Source organism: Salmo salar, chromosome ssa14, assembly GCF_905237065.1.
Source record: "Salmo salar chromosome ssa14, Ssal_v3.1, whole genome shotgun sequence".
Classification (NCBI taxonomy): Eukaryota; Metazoa; Chordata; class Actinopteri; order Salmoniformes; family Salmonidae; genus Salmo; species Salmo salar.
In genome coordinates, this window is record NC_059455.1 from 33,591,395 (window position 1) to 33,615,796 (window position 24,402).

At 44.0% G+C, this 24,402-nt stretch overlaps 1 protein-coding gene across 1 annotated transcript in view; it reads right to left on the minus strand.

Moving 5' to 3' along the window:
- Positions 1–6,145: 6,145 nt before the first annotated feature.
- Positions 6,146–24,402, minus strand: part of LOC106569416 (dynamin-3) — a 52,858-nt gene continuing 34,601 nt past the window's right edge. Inside the window, exons 14-21 of the mRNA XM_014140756.2 lie at positions 24,200–24,260; positions 21,014–21,127; positions 16,175–16,284; positions 15,599–15,713; positions 13,121–13,297; positions 10,525–10,751; positions 10,030–10,212; positions 6,146–8,275 (exon numbers count right to left, since the gene is read on the minus strand). Coding sequence (XP_013996231.1) covers positions 8,230–8,275; positions 10,030–10,212; positions 10,525–10,751; positions 13,121–13,297; positions 15,599–15,713; positions 16,175–16,284; positions 21,014–21,127; positions 24,200–24,260 — 1,033 coding nt within the window. The 3' untranslated portion in view covers positions 6,146–8,229. The remainder of the gene's footprint in view (positions 8,276–10,029; positions 10,213–10,524; positions 10,752–13,120; positions 13,298–15,598; positions 15,714–16,174; positions 16,285–21,013; positions 21,128–24,199; positions 24,261–24,402) is intronic.

Sequence of the window (24,402 nt, forward strand, 5' to 3'; positions counted from 1 at the left end):
AGTTTCTTCAAGTGCAGTCGCAAAAACCATCAAGCGCTATGATGAAACTGGCTCTCATGAGGACCACCACAGGAAAGGAAGACCCTGAGTTACCTCTGTTGCAGAGAATAAGTTCATTAGAGTTAACTGCACCTCAGATTGCAGCCCAAATAAATGCTTCACAGAGTTCATGTAACAGATACATCTCAACATCAACTGTTCAAAGGAGACTGCGTGAATCAGGCCTAATGGTCAAATTGCTGTAAACAAAATATTTTAAAAAACACTACTAAAGGACACCAATAAGAAGAAGAAACTTGCTTGGTCCAAGAAACACGAGCAATTGACATTAGATATTAGACTGGTGGAAATCTGTCCTTTGGTCTGATAAGTCCAATTTTTTATTTTTGGTTCCAACCGCCGTGTCTTTGTGAGACGCAGAGTAGGTGAACGGATGATCTCCGCATGTGTGGTTCCCACCATGAAGCATGGAAGAGATGGTGTGGGGGGGCTTTGCTGGTGAACGTGTCAGTGATTTATTTAGAATTCAAGGCATACTTAACCAGCATGGCTACCAAAGCATTCTGCAGCAATATGTCTTCCCATCTGGTTTGCGCTTAGTGGGTGTAATGTAGACGCTGGAGTTGAGAAGCAGGTGCAGGTGGTAAGTTTAATATGACAAATAACATGGAACGATCCAACATAGGAGTAGTGTCTAGACATGAATAACAGAAACAATACTGCCTGGGGAAGGAACCTAAGGAAGGTCCAGATAAAGGGGAGGTAATGAGTGGACAAGATGGTGCCAGAGAACAAGGCTGACGTTTTACGTATTCCTAACCAATTGTGTTTTTTGTTAGTTTCTTTGCTTTGTTTGTAACTTATTTTGTACATAATGTTGCTGCTACTGTCTTTTATGACCGAAAATAACTTCTGGACATCAGGACTGCGATTACTCAAAACGGACTGGCAGAATCCTTTTTTTCCTTTAACGAGTCCGACGAGCCCGACTTGAATGATATACTGCTTCCGTGGGAACAGGCCCAGATCCCCGTCATTTGAAGAGAAGGCAGAGAAAAAGGGGCCAGAGGACGGGCTGCCTTCTGAGAATTTGTAGGCAATCAAATAAACCCCCACTTCCTTCCATTCTAATAGCAAATGTGCTATCTTTTGAAAATAAAATTGATGACCGAAGCGGAAGACTAAACTACCAACGGGACATTCAAAACTGTAATATCTTATGCTTCACGGCTGAACGACAACATTATCAACATACGATAAGCTGGTTTTACGCCGTATCAGCAGGACAGAACAGCGGTGTCTGGTAAGACAAGGGGCGGCGGACTATGTAATTTTGTAAATAACAGCTGGTGCACGATATCCAAGGAAGTCTCGAGGTTTTGCTCGCCTTAGGTAGAGTATCTCATGATAAGCTGTACACCACACTATCTACCTAGAGAGTTTTCATCTGTATTTTTCGAAGCTATCTACATACCACCACAGACTGATGCTGGCACTAAGACCGCACTGAATGAGCTGTATTCCACAATAAGCAAACAGGAAACCGCTCACCCAGAGTAGCCGGGGACTTTAATGCAGGGAATCTGAAATCCGTCTTACCAAATGTCTATCAGCATGTTAAATGTGCAACCAAAGGGAAAAAAAACTCTAGACCACCTTTACTCCACACGTATACAAAGCTCTCCCTCGCCTTCCATTTGGCAAATCTGAACATAATTCTATCCTCCTGATTCCTGCTTACAAGCAAAAATTAAAGCAGGAAGCACCAGTGACTAGATCAATAAAAAAATGGTCAGATGAAGTAGATGCTAAGCTACAGGATTGTTTTGCTGGCACAGAGTGGAAAATGTTCCGGGATTACTCCAATGGCATTGAGGAGTACACCACTTCAGTCGTTGGATTCATCAATAAGTGTATCGATGACGTCGTCCCCACAGTGACTGTACGTACATACCCCAACCAGAAGCCATGGATTACAGGCAACATCCGCACTGAGCTAAAGGCTAGAGCTGCCGCTTTCAAGGAGAGGAACTCTAACCTGGAAGCTTATAAGAAATCCTGCTATGCCCTCCGGCGAAACATCAAACAGGCAAAGCGTCAATACAGGACTAATATCGAATCATATTACACCGGCTCTGACGCTTGTCGGATGTGGCAGGGCTTGCAAACCATTACAGACTACAAAGGGAAGAACAGCCGAGAGCTGCCCAGTGACACGAGCCTACCAGATGAGCTAAACTACTTCTATGCTTGCTTCGAGGGAAATAACACTGAAACATACATGAGAGCACCAGCTGTTCCGGAAGACTGTATGATCACGCACTCCACAGACGGATTACCAGGACGTGTACTGAGAGCATGCGCTGACCAACTGGCAAGTGTCTTCACTGACATTTTCAACCTCTCCCTGTCTGAGTCTGTTATACCAACATGTTTTAGCAGACCACCATAGTCCCTGTGCCCAAGAGCACTAAGGTAACCTGCCTAAATTACTACCGACCCGTAGGACTCACGTCTGTAGCCATGAAATGCTTTGAAAGGCTGGTCATGGATCACATCAACACCATTATCCCAGAAACCCTCGACCCACTCCAATTTGCATACCGGCCCAACAGATCCACATATGATGCAATCTCTATAGCACTCCACAATGCCCTTTCCCACCTGGACAAAATGTGAGAATGCTATTCATTGACTACAGCTTAGCGTTCAACACCATAGTGCCCTTAAAGCTCATCAATAAGCTAAGGACCCTGGAAATAAACACCCTCCCTCTGCAACTGGATCCTGGACTTCCTGACGGGCCGCCCCCCAGGTGGTAAGGTTAGGTAACAACACATCCGCCACGCTGACCCTCATCACAGGGGCCCTTCAGGGGTGCGTGCTCAGTCCCCTCCTGTACTCCCTGTTCACTCATGACTGCACGGCCAGGCACGACTCCAACACCATCATTAAGTTTGCCAATGACACAACAGTGGTAGGCCTGATCACTGACAACAACGAGACAACCTATAGGGAGGAGGTCAGAGACCTGGCCGTGTGGTGCCAGGACAACAACCTCTCCCTCAATGTGATCAAGATAAATGAAATGATTGTGGACACAAGGAAAAAGAGGACCGAGCACGCCCCCATTCTCATCGACGGGACTGCAGTGGAGCAGGTTGAGAGCTTCAAGTTCCTTGGTGTCCACATCACCAACAAACTAACATGGTCCAAGCACACCAAGACAGTTGTGAAGAGGGCACGACAAAACCTATCCCCCCTCAGAAGACTGAAAAGATTTGTCATGGGTCCTCAGATCCTCAAAAGGTTCTACAGCTGCACCATCGAGAACATCCTGACTGGTTGCATCACTGCCTGGTATGGCAACTGCTCGGCCTCCGACCGCAAGGCACTACAGAGGGGTAGTGCGAACGGCCCAGTACATCACTGGGCCAAGTTTCCTGCCATCCAGAACCTCTATACCAGGCGGTGTCAGAGGAAGGCCCTCAAATTGTCAAAGACTCCAGCCATCCTAGTCATAGACTGTTCTCTCTGCTACCGCATGGCAAGCGGTACTGGAGCGCCAAGTCTAGGTCCAAGAGGCTTCTAAACAGTTTCTACCCCCAAGCCATAAGACTCCTGAACACCTAATCAAATGGCTACCCAGACTATTTGCATTGCCCCCCCCCCCCTTTACACCCGCTGCAACTCTCTGTTGTTATCATCTATGCATAGTCACTTTAATAACTCTACCTTCATGTACATATTACCTCAACTAACCGGTGCCCACGCACATTGACTCTGTACCGGTACCCCCTGTATATAGTCTCGCTATTGTTATTTTACTGCTGGTCTTTAATTAGTTGTTACTTTTATTTCTTATTCTTATCCGTATTTTTTTTAACTGCATTGTTGATTAGGGGCTCGTAAGTAAGCATTTCACTGTAAGGTCTACACCTGTTCCATTTGACTAATACAATTTGATTTGATTTGTTACACTTTGAAGCTTTTTCTTGAGTGGGCAGCTTGATGAAAGCCAGTCAATAGTTAGGTCACCAAGAAAATATACCTCTCTGTTGATATCACATACTGTACATTATCAAGCATTTTACACATATTATCCAGATACTGACTGTTAACACTTGGTGGTCTGTAGCGGCTTCCCACAAGAATGGGCTTTAGGTGAGGCAGGTGAACCTGTAGCCATATTACTTCAACAGCAGTTGACATTAGGTAGGTATAGCTAGGTATAGCTCCGCCTTATCTCAGCTCACTGGTCACCATAGCAATACCCACCCGTAGCACGCGCTCCAGCAGGTATATCTCACTGGTCATCCCCAAAGCCAAAAAATCACTGAAGTTGGAGACTTATATCTTCCTCACTAACTTTAAGCGTCAGCTGTCAGAGCAGCTTACCGATCGCTGCAGCTGTACACAGCCCATCTGTAAATAGTCAATCCACCCAACCTCCTACCTCATCCCCATATTTGTTTTTGTTTTTCTGCTCTTTTGTACACCAGTATTTTTACTTGCACATCCTCATCTGCACATATATCACTCCAGTGTAAATTGCTAAATTGTAATTACTTCGCCACTATTGGCCTATTTATTGCCTCCTTACTTCATTTGTACACACTGTATACAGATTTTTCTATTGTGTTATTGACTGTACGTTTGTTTATGTGTAACTCTGTGTTGTTGTTTTTGCCGCACTGCTTTGCTTTATCTTGGCCAGGTCGCAGTTGTAAATGAAAACTTGTTCTCAACTGGCCTACCTGGTTAAATAAAGGTGAAATAAAAATAAATTAAAAAAATTGATCCGCTCTAAGCTTTACAAGAATATTACTCTGACCATAAACGGCAACACCTCCACCATTTGGCATTCCTGTTTCTTCTGAAGATGTTTAAACCATGTATTGCTACCACTGTATCATCAAAGGTATTATCTAAGTGAGTTTCAGAGAGAGTCAGTATATGAATGTTATCTGTTACTAGCAAGTTATTGATTCATTGAACCTTGTTTCTTAGGCTACATATGTTAATGTGGGCTATTTTTAGCACTTTTCTGGGATTCTTGATTGTTCATAAGCGCATGATTACTGCATACAATAGCTGTAGGGTTGACAGAGGCATTCAGGGGAGTTAGAGGGACATGAATTACGTTACTTACATTATGACTGCTAATGCCCCTGGGCCAATGTACATTTGCAGCAGCACTACAACAGCTCAGCGACACAATAGTGGGGATTATCTGAGCATGGCTTGGGTCATGGATAAGTCATTGTCTCAATGCAGCCTTGAAATGCGCGGACAGGGTGCAGGAGCCAAAATGATTTGGATGGACTCCATCATTCCTGTAGAGCATCTTCTGTTTCCAAAAAGTGTCAAAGTTATCTATAAAAGTTATGCCAGCAGAGCTACAGTAGTCTTTTAGCCAGGTGTGTAATGTCAGTAGCCTGCTGAATCTTTCACAGCCGCGGCCCTTTGATGGTACCGGGCCTGAAATAATTGGCCGCTTTTTGGAATCTTTCAGACTTAGAATCAGTTCTTTAAAATCAATTTTCAGCAGTTCCGAGCTATCCCTCCTAATGTCGTTTGACCCCACATGGACAAGTTGGAGCTTTCAACAGAAAAATATGTATTCTGAGTTGCTTTCTTTTCTCATTGTCTTTTAGAAAATAGCCCAGCTATGACAATAACTAAATTATTCGGTACATATTACAACTTAAAAAAAACATAGTCTACTCTGTGTAGAACAGTACTTCATGTCAAAAGAAAAAGTGATGCAATGCAACTCAATGCTGATGAGGAGGACGTGTTCATCTGCCTGATAAGTGTAGGCCTGCAGTTACTTATGGCTAACCAGCGCCATCTTCTGGGCAAATAAGTGTACTGTTTCTGTCTGTATAACTATCATTATAGATCATGGTGATGATGGACTAATAAATCCACCACAATAAAATCTGTTAATTTTAGTTGAGTTTCATATCTGATTCATTTAAACAAACCTTCTGTCTTAGTATTATGTGCAGTGCAGTCTGTGAATGTCCTTTCAACAACTTGTATGTTCAGCTACTGTTTCCAGTTATGGAGGGGCTAAGTTTAGCCTGCATGGGTTAATCAGATAAATATATTTTGAAGAGAAACATTTTGGACAAAGGGAAAGTGGGAGGGGAATAGTTTATTGAAGAGAGATACAGACACACAGAAAGAAAAGAACCACTGTTGCAATTCAATTCCCAATTAATCTAAATCCTCCTACATACAATATATTTTCATAACTATAGGAACCACATTGTTGATGCTCTGCTTGATATTGTATGATTTCCTTTCTATAATTAACTTTGGCAATACAGACGTGTAACTCATGCCACTATGGTGGTCTAATTGATCTATTTAGAGAAGTAGAGCGAGAGAACGCTAGAGACATTGAGAGAACAAGCGCTAGATTGTAACAAGGTCATTATAGTCAACAGTCACCTCTGTATTATTAATACCTTGGTTTGTATGTGTGTACTGCAGAACACAGTCTCAAAAGAGGACCACAAACATACACAATAACAAACTGACAGAGAGCACTTTACACAAATACACCTTAAGCTCTGGGCACAGTGGCTGACTGGACTCAGGACTGGGGAGGAAGAGGGAGAGGAGAAAAGGAGAGGACAGGGAGAGGACAGTGAGAGGAGGATACATTTTACACAATTCTGTAGTGGCATGTGATCAGTCATGAACACAGGGGAGGGTTGAATCCAACCTGAGGCAAAGGCTAAATGGAGAATGTCACTGTTCTCAGTCACACAGAGATATGTATCTTCCCATAATTGTGGCCAGTAATATCAGTGTATTTCTCTGTCTCTCTGTGTGTTGGGAATACTTCCTTCCATCTCGCCAGCCAGCCTCTGTGAGTTTGAGCTTAAAGGTGTGAGGAAGATCTCCACTTGACCAGTGATACAGTAGATACAGGCATACCATTTATTGAGGCTGTTTTGTTTTGAACAATGTCCTCAGCCTTGTTCTATGTGTATTGACTGCTACTACAACACAGGAACAAATCACACAATAATCCAACATCAAATTAGTCCCAAGGGTCTTGATTTATTAACAGCTTACAACTCAAACATCAAACCAACGTGCAGACAGACAATACATGCATACGTGTTGGCACACACTCACACACATATATATGCACAAATATACGCACACACTTACATTCACACACACACACACGCACACACACACGACACACATGCACTCCACTAAGACATATTCTTTCCTCTCTCTCTAAGAGAAGAACACCTAGCCAATAACCCACAGAAAGAGGGTGTTGTACAATATGCAATATATGATACTAAAACTAACTTGGCCTATATAGGCCAATTAGTCCCCTTCCCTCACACACACACACACACATATATATGCACAAATATACGCACACACTTACATTCACACACACACACACGCACACACACACGACACACATGCACTCCACTAAGACATATTCTTTCCTCTCTCTCTAAGAGAAGAACACCTAGCCAATAACCCACAGAAAGAGGGTGTTGTACAATATGCAATATATGATACTAAAACTAACTTGGCCTATATAGGCCAATTAGTCCCCTTCCCTCACACACACACACACACACACACACACACACACACACACACACACACACACACACACACACACACACACACACACACACACACACACACACACACACACACACACACACACACACATGCAATAAAAGCAGCCTATGTGCCATGCTGCATTTTGGAATGGGTAGGGTAGTGCCACTGCTGAGCATAGATATGTAGAGAAGCAGCAAGTGGGGTCTAGGTGGAGGTGGGTGGAGGGTGAGGAGGGCGTTCTAGGGACAGCAGGTTGGGTTCTAGGTAAGGGAGATGAGGTTTCTAGGGGCTGAAACTCAGTCGGAACTGGATCTGCTAAACAGACCTGGACCACAGGTGAGCACAAGCACACATACAGAAAGATACACCACAAGACAAGCACCATACTGTACATAGATACATGGACATCGATCGTCACCTGGCGTGAGGTCAGGGGTCAGGGTCAGAGGGCAAAAGGTTCAATGTCTGCACTATGTAAAGACCAAGGATAGATAGAAGAGGGGCTTGTGGAGGATAGGGGGAATAGGGTTGGTATGGGGACGGATGAGCGCTAGGGGATGAGCTAGGGGATGAGCACTAGGCCCTTAAAAGATCACAAGCTTCTTTGACTGCTTAAGATGGGGGGACATTTCTTGTTGGAGAAGGAGGAGGTCGTCGACTGGGGACGAGGGAGGAAGGGAGAGTGGGAGGGCAGTAGTGTTTAGAGGACAAAGTGTGACAGAGAGAGAGAGAGAAAGGGAAGAGAGTAGGAGAGAAGCAGAGAGTTAAGTTAGTTGAAAAAGGGTTAAAAACAGGCCATTAGCAATAGCATAAAGGACAGGTGTTAAAAGAGAAATAGTGACTTCAGAGAAAGAAACAGAGAAAAGTGGCATCCTGAATTTGGAAGTGGTGTTGAGAAACACTTCAGCGTGTGGACTTCCTTGCTTCAGTAACCACAAACTACTGGAATGTGTTTGTGTGTTTTAGTTGAATGATACTGAACAAAAATATAAACGCAACATGCAACAATTTAAACTGTTTTTTGTATTTGGTATTTGTATTTATTAAGGATCCCCATTACCAGCAGCAGCTACTCTTCCTGAGGTCCAGCAACATTAAGGCAGTTATACAATTTAAAAAATCTTACAATACATTCACAACAGATTTCACAACACATTACGTGTGTGACCTCAGGCCCCTACTCTACCGTTACAGCTCATATAAGAACATCAGTCAATTTAAATAAATTCATTAGGCCCGAATCTATGGTTTTTACATGACTGGGCAGCCATGGATGGGTCTGGGAGGGCATAGGCCCACCCACTTGGGAGCCAGGCCCAGCCAATCGGAATGAGTTTTTCCCCACAAAAGGGTTTTATTACAGACAGAAATACTCCTCCGTTTCATCAGCTGTCCAGGTGGCTGGTCTCAGATGATCCCGCAGGTGAAGAAACCAGATGTGGAGGTCCTGGGCTGGCGTGTTTACACGTGGTCTGCGGTTGTGAGGTCGGTTGGACGTACTGCTAAAGTCTCTAAAACAACGTTGGAGGCGGCTTATGGTAGAGAAATGAACATTCAATTCTCTGGCAACAGCTCTGGTGGACATTCCTGCAGTCAGCATGCCAGTTGCACTCACCCTCAAAACAGGAGATATCTGTGGCATTGTGTTGTGTGACAAAACTGGACATTTTAGAGTGGCCTCTTATTGTCTCCAGCACAAGGTGCACCTGTGTAATGATCATGCTGTTTAATCAGCTTCTTGATATGCCACACTTGTCAGGTGGATGGATTATCTTGGTAAAGGTGAAATACTCACTAACAGGGATGTAAGCAAATGTGTGCACAACATTTTTGAGAAATAAGCTTTTTGTGCGTTTGGAACATTTCTGGGATCTTTTAATTCAGCTCATGAAACATGGGACCAACACTGCACTTGTTGCTTTTATATTTTTGTTCAGTATAATAACCCTTCAAATATTCCCCTTTAAGTAAAACAGTGGAACGTGATGTAGGGAGCTGAGTCAGGTTATATGAGGGTTACCACTAGTAATGGGTACCAAATAGTGTTCATTGTATCTATCAGTTGAGGCTAGCAAAGGTAGGACGGCTCATAATAATGTCTGGAACAGAGCAAATGGAATGGCATCAAACACATGGAAACCATGTGTTTGGTGTATTTGATACCATTCCACTTATTACGCTCCAGCCATTACCACCAGCCCGTCCTCCCCAATTAAGGTGCCACCAACCTCCTGTGGTCTCTATGTATACATATCAGACCCTTTAATCCAAAGGCCAAAGCAATTTACAGTGAGTGCATACATTTTTTTGTTTTTGATCCCTATGTGAATTAAACCCTTGCTCTTAGCACACACGATCATGCTCTGACCAACTGAGCCACAAAGGAGCACATAGGCCCTGGCCTGGTCTCACCTGGGGATGCTGGGAGGGGCCCGGTTGGGGCGGCTGGGGACCTGGGGGCTATCAGCACTGTTGCTGAAGGGCCCCAGAGGTCCTGGGCGGTTAGGAGGGGGTGGAGCCCCTCGCCCCCCTCCGGGACTAGGGCGCTGGCCTGATGACATCCTCCTGGAACCAGTGGGGCTGGTTGGAGGAGACCTGGGAGGGTGGAGATAGTTCCCTTAGTGACCTCTCGTGTATGACATATTCTGGACATAACAGATCAAATAGACTTAACTATTTGTGATTTCCTTTTTTTTATTTTGCAACACTATCCAAGTAAAAAATAAAATAATAATAATAACATAGTCTTCTTGGGAATCAGTGGAAATCAGTGCAAACCCAGGTCTACTGCTGGCCAACCCAACATCTTCACCATTATTAGAACAAGAGTTGACTCCACTACACTACACTTAGATCAATGTCTAGGGTCTAGGGTAGTCCTTATCAATGGACTACCAGGATGCCTACCGGTTGCCACCTCCACTGCGCCAGTCGTTCACGGGCGGCGGCATGGGGGTGGAGATGGTGGTGGTGGAGATGTCTCCTATGATGGCCAGGGCCTCCTTCAGGGACTGGTGGGTCCTGAGGACCTCGTCCCTCCTCTGGACCTGCTCCTGGGACTCATCCATCAGGGCACCCTGGTCCCCGGCTGAGTACAGCTGGGCCAGCAGCTCCGCGTTGATGAAGTCCTTCACCTGGTGGCAGGAGAGAGAATTGGTGGATAAATCAATCACTCATTCAAATATGTTTATAAATCCCTTATTACAACAACAATTGTCAGCTAGTGCTTTACAGTAACCCGGTGTCACGACTTCTGCCGAAGTCGGTCCCTCTCCTTGTTCGGGCGGCGTTCGAGGGTCGACGTCACCGGCTTTCTACCATCGCAGATCCACTTCTCATTTTCCATTTGTTTTGTCTTTGTCTTACACACCTGGTTTCAATTCCCCAATTACTTGTTCATTATTTAACCCTCTGTTCCCCCATGTTTATTTGTGAGTAATTGTTTATTGTTTTGCAGTCCGTATGTGTGGCCTTGTATTTATACGACGTGTATTGTGAATTATTTTAGTAAATTGCTTTCATTACTCATATCTGCTGTCCTGCGCCTGACTCATCTCACCAGCTACACACAGACGCATAACACCCGGCCTGTTTGATTTACCAATGCAGAAAGTCTGGAACCAATAGGACCCTGAATAGTTTCTACTTCCAAGCCATTAGACTGCTAAACAAGACTGCTAAATAGCTAATCAAATGGCTACCTGGACTATCTGCATTGACTCACTTTACCCCTATCTATATGTACATAGCTACCTCAATTACCTCGTACCCCTACACATCGACTTGGTACGGCTACTCCCTGTATATAGCCATGTCTATATAGCCATCCAGGCTGCATCACATCCGGCCATGATTGGGAGTCCCATAGGGCGGCGCACAATTGGCCCAGCGGCGTCCGGGTTTGGCCGGGGTAGGCCATCATTGTAAATAAGAATTTGTTTTTAACTGACTTGCCTAGTTAAATAAAGATTAAATAAAAATAAAACATGTATTACCTCGTACCACTGCACATCAACTTGGTATTGGTACTCCCTCTATATAGCCACGTTATTACCTTGTACCGCTGCACATCAACTCGGTACTGGTACTCCCTGTATAGAGCTATGTTATTACCTGGTACTCTCAGTATATAGCCATGTTATTACCTGGTACTCTCAGTATATAGCCATGTTATTACCTGGTACTCTCAGTATATAGCCATGTTATTACCTGGTACTCTCAGTATATAGCCATGTTATTACCTAGTACTCCCTGTATAGAGCCATGTTATTTCCTGGTACTCTCAGTATATAGACATGTTATTACCTGGTACGCTCAGTATATAGCCATGTTATTACCTGGTACTCTCAGTACATAGCCATGTTATTAACTGGTACTCCCTGTATTTAGCCATGTTATTACCTGGTACTTCCTGTATATAGCCATGTTATTACCTGGTACTTCCTGTATATAGCCATGTTATTACCTGGTACTCTCAGTATATAGCCATGTTATTACCTGGTACTCTCAGTATATAGCCATGTTATTACCTGGTACTCTCAGTACATAGCCATGTTATTAACTGGTACTCCCTGTATTTAGCCATGTTATTACCTGGTACTTCCTGTATATAGCCATGTTATTACCTGGTACTTCCTGTATATAGCCATGTTATTACCTGGTACTCTCTGTATATAGCCTTGTCATTAAGTGGTACTCTCTGTATATAGCCTTGTTATTAACTGGTACCCTCAGTATATAGCCATGTTATTAACTGGTACTCCCTGTATTTAGCCATGTTATTACCTGGTACTTCCTGTATATAGCCATGTTATTACCTGGTACTTCCTGTATATAGCCATGTTATTACCTGGTACTCTCAGTATATAGCCATGTTATTACCTGGTACTTCCTGTATATAGCCATGTTATTACCTGGTACTCTCTGTATATAGCCTTGTCATTAACTGGTACTCTCTGTATATAATCTTGTTATTAACTGGTACTCCCTGTATTTAGCCATGTTATTACCTGGTACTCTCTGTGTAGAGCCATGTTATTACCTGGTACTCTCTGTATAGAGCCATGTTATTACCTGGTACTCTCTGTATATAGCCATGTTATTACCTCGTACTTCCTGTATATAGCCATGTTATTACCTCGTACTTCCTGTATATAGCCATGTTATTACCTGGTACTTCCTGTATATAGCCATGTTATTATTCTATATTGTTATTTATCTTAATCCTTAACTTTAACTTTCCATTGTTGGAAAAGGACTCGTTAAGTAAGCATTTCACTGTCGGTCTACAACTGTTGTTTATGTGACAAATAAAATCTGATTTGATTTTTTATTGATTTGATTTGATTTAGCTTGCCTGGCACAAAGAAACCATTAGAATAATCTAAAAAGTTGCACACTAGTCAGGCTCAAGCTGATGCAGAAGGTATTTTAAAGATTTCAACTACCATTTGAACCCAGTTCTGATAGCACTACCCCAGCGTGAAGCAGAGATTTCTCTTACGTTGCTGATCATGAGGTGCATAATGGTCTTGGGCATGAGGTCGCGGATGCACTTGTTGACGATGGCCATGTAGGAGTCGACCAGGTTGCGGATGGTTTCCACTTTCCGCTCCAGCTGAGGGTCCATGGAAAAGTTGTCCTGGGATGAGGACGAGGAGCCGCCCCCCTCACTCTCCACCTGGAGGAAAAGGGCTTTTAGTTTTAACACACCTGTATTTAGCAATACAGACCTAGTGGCTTGCATCTTCAGATGCAGAACAATTGTGTATATCAATGACAAATAATAATAATAATACCTTTATTTGTAGAGCGCTTTTCATTACAAATGGAAATCACAAAGCTCTGTACATCAGAAACAACCATAGCACAGGCTTTTAAAAAGGGCTAAAATGTTTTAACAAAAATGAGTTACAAGTACGAATAGCATATCAACAAAATGTAGCCTACAGCTATTGTGACTAGTTACATCATCTTCACACTTACATCAATCTTCAGGGAGAAAGACAGAGAGGATGGAGAGATTAAAGTGATATGATGAGTCACTTGGGAAGTGATAGGAGAGATATTACTTTTTTAAATTGTAAAAACATACAGTAGCAGTCAAAAGTTTGGACACACCTACTCATTTAAGTGTATTTCTTTATTTGTACTATGTTCTACATTGTAGAATAATAGTGAATATATCAAAACTATGAAATAACACATATGGAATCATGTAGTAACCAAAAAAGTGTTAAACAAATTAAAATATATCTTATATTTGAGATTCTTCAAAGTAGCCAATCTTTGCCTTATTTGGTAAAAGACCAAGTCCATATTATGGCAAGAACAGCTCAAATAAGCAAAGAGAAACGACAGTCCATCATTACTTTAAGACATGAAGGTCAGTCAACGCGGAACATTTCTAGAAATTTGAAAGTTTCTTCAAGTGCAGTCGCAAAAACCATCAAGCGCTATGATGAAACTGGCTTTCATGAGGACCACCACAGGAAAGGAAGACCAGAGTTACCTCTGCTGCAGAGGATAAGTTCATTACAGTTACCAACCTCAGAAATTGCAGCCCAAATAAATGCTTCACAGAGTTCAAGTAACAGACACATCTCAACATCAACTTTTCAGAGGAGACTGTGTGAATCAGGCCTTCATGGTCGAATTGCTGCAAAGAAACCACTACTAAAGGACACCCATATGAAGAAGAGACTTGCTTGGGCCAAGAAATACGAGCAATGGACATTAGATCGGTGGAAATATGTTCTTTGGTCTGATAAGTCCAAATTTGAGATGTTATGTTCCAACCGCTGTGTCTTTGTGAGACGCAGCATAGGTGAACGGATGATCTCTGCATGTGTGGTTCCCACCGTGGAGCATGGAGGAGGTGTGATGGTGCTTTGCTGGTGACAGTCGGTGATTTATCTAGAATTCAAGGCACACTTAACCAGCATGGCTACCACAGCATTCTGCAGCGATACACCATCCCATCTGGTTTGCGCTTAGTGGGAATATCATATGGTTTTCAACAGGACAATGACCCAACACACCTCCAGGCTGTGTAAGGACTATTTTATATGACCAAGAAGGAGAGTGATGGAGTGCTGCATCAGATGACCTGGCCTCCACAATCACCCGACCAGTGAGATGGTTTGGGATGAGTTGGAGCCAAGAAGTGCTCAGCATATGTGGGAACTCTTTCAAGACTGTTGGAAAAGCATTCCAGGTGAAGCTGGTTGAGAGAATGCCAAGAGTGTGCGAAGCTGTCATCAAGGCAAAGGGTGGCTACTTTGAAGAATCTCAAATATAAAATATATTTTGATTTGTTTAACACTTTTTGGTTATTACATGATTCCATTTTTCACTATTCTTCTACAATGTGGAAAATAGTACATTTGAAGAAAAACCCTAGAATGAGTAGGTGTGTCCAAACGTTTCACTGGTACTGTATACTGGACTATACATTCAAAATGCATATTTAGCAATGTACATAACCATGCAAGCACACAGGTTTAAGAAAAATTGATAAATAATAAGGATAGATATGACAGAAGTGCAACATGGGAAGGGAGTGAGGGGTAGTCATGGGTAATACGTAAAATGATAAACAGGGCAGACAGGAGATACAGTGAGTCAGTGACTAATATGGGGTGATGCTACAGGAAGGGATTACATTTACGTAATTTAGCAGACACTCTTATCCAGAGCGACTTAAAGTAGTGAATGCATACATTTAATTTCACACATTTTTTTATTGTACTGGCCCCCCGTGGGAATCGAACCCACTACCCTGGCGTTGCACACACCATGCTGGCGTTGCAAACACCATGCTCTACCAACTGAGCCACAGGGAAGGCTGTACATCACAGTGGCGGGCACCAGGGTCGGAGTCAATTCCATTTAGATTCAGCCAATTCGGCTGGCTTTGTGAATAGACTGAATGGAAATGGAATTGTCCCCAACCCTGGTCTCCCGTGTAACAGTCACTCACATTAGAAGATCTTTCGGGGTAGACTCCAGCACGCAGGAGAGAAGCCCTCCAACTGTCCACCTCATCCTGAGTGTCACAGGCCAGCTCCAGGAAACGGTTGTCCTTGTACACGTTCCTGTCGGACCACAACACAGGGGAGGGGAAGAGGAAGTTAGTTACACTGCTTTCAGGTCCCCTTAGGGGTCAAGGCAGGGGGTGGCAGGCCCATCTAGTTAAATAAAGCCTAGGAAGAGAAGAAGCCCACCAGCCACGTTGGTTTCTGTCTTCCTGTACAGTTTGTATTATTATTATTAGAAGTAGTGGTACCAAAGTAGGAATATTTAAAGTAAATGTACACTCTTAGAAAAAAAGGTGCTATCTACAGTAGAACCTAAAAGGGTTCTTCGGCTGTCCCCATAGGTGAACCCTTTGAATAACCCTTTTTGGTTCCAGGTAGAACCCTCTGTGAAACCCATAAGGGTTCTACCTGGAACCAAAAAGGTTCCCCTATGGGCACAGCCGAAGAACCCTTTTTTTGAAGAGTGTAGCGCTACAATATTAAAAGTTAACTTTATTAGGATGTGTCTGGTTCCAGACCTCTGCTCTGTGTTGAAGATGGCGAAGGCGTGCTTGCTGGACATAAAGCCTTTCTCCACGTCTCGCACTTTCAGGTTGTCAAGAGGGAGCATGTATTTCTTCTCCTTCTCCTGAGAAACACAAACAGAAAGAAAGAGGCCATCAGGTTTGACAATAGAAACAAGCAAATGCAAAGAACCATGGCAGGGAAATGCATACTTCTTTTCTGATTGCTGTCTGATCTTTGTGTGTCAAATGATGTATATTTTTCGGTTAGATTTTGAATCAAGAGGTTGGTTTAATTGGGCGACGATCCAGGGAGAAAGAGAGAGAAGGGGAATGTGGAGACAAGGGTAAGGAGAGGGAGAAGTTAGGGGGAGCGCAGGGGAGAGGAGAGAGGGTGGGGGATCACAGAGGGGGAGATAGAGGGGAGGTGGAAAAAGGGAGGAAGAATGAGAGTGGGAGGTAGAGCGGGGGAGGAGAGGGAGGGTAAGGGAGAGAGAAAGAGAAAGTCTACATGTGGAAGTCATTAGTGTGTTGGTCAAGACACAGTCGTTCTCCACGGTACATCTGTAAGGGAGGGGGACCTGGGGCTGGAGGAAACCTTCTGGTTATGGAATGGGGAGCTGAGACAGGAGGAAACCTGGCTATGGAAACACAGATGTGGAGAAACGCAGGGGACTCAGCGGACTCTGCGGTGTGCATGTGAACATGGACAATAGAAGAAACAGAGAGCTGCTTGTCTGGATAACACTGAGCATGACAGAGTTTTAAAGGTGGGTGCAACGAGTCAAGATGGAGAGTAAAAAGTCATGTAAAATTCTCCATCACTCAATCCATCCATCCATCCATCTATCTATCCTCACCATCTCAATTCTTCACTCTCCCATTCTCTCTCTTTCTCTCTCTCTCTATTAACCCTCCCCCTCTTATTTCTTCAATATTTTTTCTTTCCATTCCAGAGGGGCCCACTTCCTGCCTGATTTGTCGGGTAGCGAGGGAGAGAGAGAGGGATAGAGAGGGAGAGGTAGAGAGAGAGTGAGAAAAGGAAAGCGAGAGGGGGAGAGATTAAATGACAGCCTGGTGTTGACTTAACATCTGCTACCGCTTAACAGTACAGAGACAGAGAGAAGGAGGGAGGGAAGGAGAGGAAAGAAAGAGAGAAGGAGAGAAGGAGGGAAGGAGGGAGGGAAGGAGGGAAGGAGAGGAGGGAAGGAGGGGGGGGAAGAACTTCCAGAGTGAAGTTAAGAAAGAAAGGGAGACCTGAAGAAGAAACAAAACGAAGGATTTAGAAAAGTGGAACAACAGAGGTGCCCAGATCTGACCCCTGCAGAGCCATGGTAGGGTGTTACTAGACAAAACAAGGGGAGTAGAAAATGAGAAATGAAAAATACACTTTGCAGACCTCCCTAGGTTGTATTCCCCAAGGGGTCACTCCAACCCAAATATGGCCACATGGGTCCCTCCCTCTTCCTCCATCTCTCTCACTCTCTTTCCCTCCCTTTCTCTTTCCTTCTCTCTTTTTTGTAATATCCCCTCCCAGAGTGCTCAGCCAGTCTGTCCCGGTCGGTCATCTGAGTGAATGTGCCACGTCAAGCCTGGATACTCTGCCTGGCCGGCATGACCCAAACGGACCGCGAGGGGAGCGACACACAGAAACACAATAAACAAACAACCTAACGACAGAGAGAGGGAGAAGAGGTGACGCAGACGGGTGAAAAGAAAACAGTGATTTTGGGGGTTCGGGTGGGGGATCCCTACTTCTTGATGCCAAAATGGAGGAGGATGAGGGAGGAAGGCAAAGAGCAGCAACTGTGCAGCCCTACTGCCTATGGAATGGCCTGACACTCTGAGTCTGTCTGTCCGGCTCCGTCCTCCCAGTGTTCAGACTACCTGTTCATTGTCATACTGGTGTACAGTAGTCTGCACATTGGTTAGACTGGGCAGGGAAGCACTTCTCTTCTCTTTGGGGAAACATTGGCTTTGAAGGAGTGGGTTTGATTAGCCACACTCCACCATGGAGCATCTTCCAGAGCTGACTGCTCATCTCTGCTTCCTCCTTTACTGTGTGTGTTAGCTATCGGTTCTCACTAGGGCATCATACTTGTACTTTGTGACTGCTGTAACTGCATTTTTTTGAAGACTTATTTTATTTATGCAACACATGTATAACATCAGTTTCCTGAAGAAAATGCCTATGCTATAACAAGGTTGTTGTTTTTTCATAGTCAGGTCTAGACCAATGTGTGTTAATGTCTTTGAAACAGTATTTCTGCTAAATGTACAGTACAACAGTAATAGAAATGTATAGGCTCCCTTGCACAAAGAATTCAGCCCTGATTGGCTCTGGTGCAGTAAAGGGAGGAGCAGCAGCGGCTCCATAGAATCAGACACAGAACAGTGGTCAACCCATCCATCAACTCCTGCTTCAAATACAAACACATACTTCTAGTACTTCATTGGGGTTGGGTTGGGCGGTTACAGTAACTATGTTGCCTAAATATACAGTCAAACTCATAGTGATAAAATATAATACTAAATTATTTCATTCTGTGATCAAACTATTGTGTGAAAGATGATCTTCATATTGCCCAGTGTGTGCAATCAGCAAAAAATATTACTTCACTGATGATATAATAAACCAGCTAGGAGAGAGGCCTGGTGGTTTGGTAGTTTGGTGGGGTTAGTAGATGGTGGTGTTGAGAGGATGTATAGGAATCAGTGGTTTTGTTGGGATAAAGTACCGTATTGGTGGTGTTGAGAGGATGTATAGGAATCAGTGGTTTTGTTGGGATAAAGTACCGTATTGGTGGTGTTGAGAGGATGTATAGGAATCAGTGGTTTTGTTGGGATAAAGTACCGTATTGGTGGTGTTGAGAGGATGTATAGGAATCAGTGGTTTTGTTGGGATAAAGTACCGTATTGGTGGTGTTGAGAGGATGTATAGGAATCAGTGGTTTTGTTGGGATAAAGTACCGTATTGGTGGTATTGAGAGGATGTATAGGAATCAGTGGTTTTGTTGGGATAAAGTACCGTATTGGTGGTATTGAGAGGATGTATAGGAATCAGTGGTTTTGTTGGGATAAAGTACCGTATTGGTGGTGTTGAGAGGATGTATAGGAATCAGTGGTTTTGTTGGGATAAAGTACCGTATTGGTGGTATTGAGAGGATGTATAGGAATCAGTGGTTTTGTTGGGATAAAGTACCGTATTGGTGGTATTGAGAGGATGTATAGGAATCAGTGGTTTTGTTGGGATAAAGTACCGTATTGGTGGTGTTGAGAGGATGTATAGGAATCAGTGGTTTTGTTGGGATAAAGTACCGTATTGGTGGTATTGAGAGGATGTATAGGAATCAGTGGTTTTGTTGGGATAAAGTACCGTATTGGGGTTGTATACTGTATAGAGATTGGAATTAGTGGTGGGTGTAGTATGCTTGCTAGGATTAGCAATGGTGTTGGGAATGCTTTTACTGTACTGTTAGGGTGGTATTTCAGAGGCTGTGGGTTAGTATTGCTGATAGATGGTTTGCATAATGAAGGGGTATTTTACTGTACTGTTAGGGTGGTATTTCAGAGGCTGTGGGTTGGAATTGCTGATAGATGGTTTGGATATTGAAAGGGTATTGGGTTCAGAAACAGAGAGGGAGGAATATTGTAATTTAATAGGGGATTTCTCCCCACTGAATCATTGGAGGCTGATGTTTGAATTAAAAACTTGCCAAGAATGTGTGCTGTTCCAGAGAAACTGCCAACTGCACCAAGAAAGAGGCGAGTGTGTGTGTGTGTGTGTGTGTGTGTGTGTGTGTGTGTGTGTGTGTGTGTGTGTGTGTGTGTGTGTGTGTGTGTGTGTGTAGAATAAATATACAGTAAAACGCACAAGGAAAGTAAAGAACTGCTTGGTTGAATGTCAGAACTGCTTGAGAGTCAATGCAACATGAGAATGTCTACGATCCACCCAGTTAATGTCTACACCTATTAATAATCAAATAATGCCTTATAAAGCCAACACATAACTGTTTTTGTGTAAATGTGTGTGTTTGTATAATGTGTGTGAGTATGTGTGACCAGTGGTTTGATTTGGGATTGTTCCAATTGTGCAAAAGAAAACCAAATGCCTTAACTCCCAACGGAGTGAGAGAGGAGAGGTGGAGAGAGAGAAAGAGAGACAGAAAGAAAAGATGGGGAAACTCAAAGACAGACAAAGTGGGCGAGACAGTTGATAGGGTCACAAGCAGTCCACATAGTTTAATCCTCTCTATGTTCAGAATGTGGTCGATACACAGCCATATTCACTGGGCAGGACTCAAAAGTATTTTATATCCTCTTCCCGCTCTCTCTTTCTATGACCTATGGATGTCATCTGCTGACCAGTGCATGGATTGGCTGACTCCGGGAGTTGCCGTGTGTCTGCCTGTCTACACTTGCTGTGCAGAACTTCCTGGAACCTGTACAGCAGGCACAGACAGGCAGACAGACACCAGCCCACCAAGCTATGATGAACGCAACATTCAGACAATCAAGGAGCACCCTGCATCTCAAGGGGAGGGGAAACCCCACTGAAGAGCCAATGGGGAACCACCGTTGAGTTGTGATTCAGTGGGTAGTCAGAAGGTATGATTTATAATATATCCTCTACAGATATATCAAACAAAAGAGACTCTTATGACATTGGAATTGGACAGAAATTCAAAATTATGTATATTCTACCATTTGTTTACACTGCCCTCCCTTCTGCCAGACATTAACCAGAAATGGTGTTCCAATCCACCAACACCAGAAATCTAGCCATAAACTGCATCAAACGTACTGTGATTGACTACTGTACTAACCCACCCTGAAGAGGGTTGACTATCTCACCTCGTCATCCTTGAACCAGGACAGGCTCTCAGCGGTCAGGACGAACCAGTACTCCTTGGCCCCACCTTTAATGATGCTGATGTTGTTGATGGTTAGCCAGCCCTTACGGATGACCTGTAGAGAGGGCAGGGGGCAGAGGTTAGAGATCAGGGGATAAGAGATGGGGCCATAGTGGTGGTTGGCGTTGTGATTGGCAGGAAGAAAATTTTGACAGGTTTAAAGGCACTGAACAGTTGTCAGGTCAACACAGAAGCTACACCTACTGTACCCATCCTCCATTGATTACTTCAATCACATTCTGTCAAATCTGGCTCGCTAGGCTACTTACTATACATAACCAAACCTAGCTCGCTAGGCTACTATACATAACCAAACCTGGCTCGCTAGGCTACTATACATAACCAAACCTGGCTCGCTAGGCTACTATACATAACCAAACCTGGCTCGCTAGGCTACTATACATAACCAAACCTGGCTCGCTAGGCTACTATACATAACCAAACCTGGCTCGCTAGGCTACTATACATAACCAAACCTGGCTCGCTAGGCTACTATACATAACCAAACCTAGCTCGCTAGGCTACTATACATAACCAAACCTGGCTCGCTAGGCTACTATACATAACCAAACCTGGCTTGCTAGGCTACTATACATAACCAAACCTGGCTTGCTAGGCTACTATACATAACCAAACCTGGCTTGCTAGGCTACTATACATAACCAAACCTGGCTTGCTAGGCTACTATACATAACCAAACCAATTTGTGCACAAAGGTGATGTATGAATAATAAAATGCAATGAGAAAGTGTGTTGTGTGAGAACTCCAAGTTAATTGATTGTGTCAGTGTGTATCTTTGTGACTCAACCAGACCACAACATGTGACTGAGTTCCGTTCGGTGACAGTCTCCTGGCAAAACAAGGCACTAGGGTGACAGTCACAAACACAGGTCTGTGTCACAGTGTTAAGAGGTGGCTGTTGGGTTATTAGTGCTTCATTACATCCCCAAAACACACAATATTAGCATTATAGCATTAGTGCTACATCAGTGTCCATTGTGTTAGGTGTGTTAACCAGCAGGCACAACAAGCCAGAGGATTGAGTGAATATTAAGTTAGGTGTCTCAGATGGCATAGAACCACTAAGGGGGTTACCCAAACAGTTCATTTATAAAGTCTTGATTTTTTTCAGTTGTGGCACAAATCAAAGATTTTTCCAACACCATTTGTATTGGGAGGTTGATTGTGACAGGTAACCCCCTGTGGTCACAGGGATGAGGGAGTGTCGTAATGTAAACTGTTGCTCTTACAATCAGGCCTGAGGCGGGAGGAGAGGAGGCCTGAAACAGGAAGGAAGTGGGCCGTTAAAACACCTGGGGCACCACATTACGTGGGTACCACGTCTGGATACAACCTCACGACTGGAACCTGCCACACCTGGCTCAAATACATCAAGGCAAATACATTCTAATACTTGAGTTGTGGTTGATTTAGCTTGGAGTTTGTACTTTTGGGACTATTCCATTGGTTCCATTGTCCAGCAGGCAAACTAAATCAACGCAGATCAAATATTTAAAAGTATTTGACATATGTGTTTTCCATAGCAGTTGAGTGGGTTCAAGTTAGCATACCTCGATTTAAGCTTGAGAAGTGGAAAAAGCTATAAACAGCAGCACACTCAAAGTGGCCACAAGAGGGAGCCACACTCAATGAGCAGTAGAGTAGAGGAAGTATTTTTAAATGTTTTATTTTATTTTATTAGGATCCCCATTAGCTACCGCTAAAGCAGGCAGCAGGCATAGCCCAACCCTAACCCCAACGAGTAATACTCACCAACCAGACCACACACCCAAAACAGGGCAGCTCAGATTCTCACTAAGGGCTTGGGATGAAATGCATGGGGGCACCTTGATGATATAGAAGGGGTTCAAACACAGTGATGATGGTAAACAGAAAGTAAAAACATCCATTTGGTTTGTACACACTGACATAATAATAAGTGTCACCATCCAAGTGAAAAAGACACACAAAGGCTATCGAAAGGTACCCAAAATCAACAGGAAATGCAAAAAACATGCGACACACAGGTAATGGATGTATAACATACTGGGGTATACATACCATGTGTGTACAAATGAATGATAGATAAAGAAACCAATAAGAGAGTCTGTGTCCCTATGGTCCTGTTTTCTCCTCTATGGTCCTGTTTCCTCCTCTATGGTCCTGTTTCCTCCTCTATGGGCCTGTTTCCTCCTCTATGGGCCTGTTTCCTCCTCTATGGTCCTGTTTCCTCCTCTATGGTCCTGTTTCCTCCTCTATGGTCCTGTTTCCTCCTCTATGGTCCTGTTTCCTCCTCTATGGTCCTGTTTCCTCCTCTATGGTCCTGTTTCCTCCTCTATGGTCCTGTTTTCTCCTCTATGGTCCTGTTTCCTCCTCTATGGTCCTGTTTCCTCCTCTATGGTCCTGTTTCCTCCTCTATGGTCCTGTTTCCTCCTCTATGGTCCTGTTTCCTCCTCTATGGTCCTGTTTCCTCCTCTATGGTCCTGTTTTTCTCCTCTATGGTCCTGTTTTCTCCTCTATGGTCCTGTTTCCTCCTCTATGGTCCTGTTTCCTCCTCTATGGTCCTGTTTTTCTCCTCTATGGTCCTGTTTTCTCCTCTATGGTCCTGTTTTTCTCCTCTATGGTCCTGTTTCCTCCTCTATGGTCCTGTTTCCTCCTCTATGGTCCTGTTTCCTCCTCTATGGTCCTGTTTCCTCCTCTATGGTCCTGTTTCCTCCTCTATGGGCCTGTTTCCTCCTCTATGGTCCTGCTTTCTCCTCTATGGTCCTGTTTCCTCCTCTATGGTCCTGTTTCCTCCTCTATGGTCCTGTTTTTCTCCTCTATGGTCCTGTTTTCTCCTCTATGGTCCTGTTTCCTCCTCTATGGTCCTGTTTCCTCCTCTATGGCCTGCAGCCCACTGTGTGAGCCAGGGCACCCTTGACCCTTTGCCCAAGTGTATGTGTGTGTGTGTGTGTGTGTGTGTGTGTGTGTGTGTGTGTGTGTGTGTGTGTGTGTGTGTGTGTGTGTGTGTGTGTGTGTGTGTGTGTGTGTGTGTGTGTGTGTGTGTGTGTGTGTGTGTGTGCATGCGTGCACGTGTGTACGTGCGTGTGTGTGTGTGGGTATTTCAGATCCTCCTCTATGTCTCACCTGGCTGACCTGGCTTGCAGCATTACTCTGCTTGCTGCTCTGCTTGCTGCTCTGCTGTGCACTATGGAGGAGAGACAGAGAGACAGAGAGAGACAGCAGAGAGACAGCAGAGAGACAGCAGAGAGACAGAGAGAGACATCAGAGAGACAGCAGAGAGACAGCAGAGAGACAGAGACAGCAGAGAGACAGCAGAGAGACAGAGA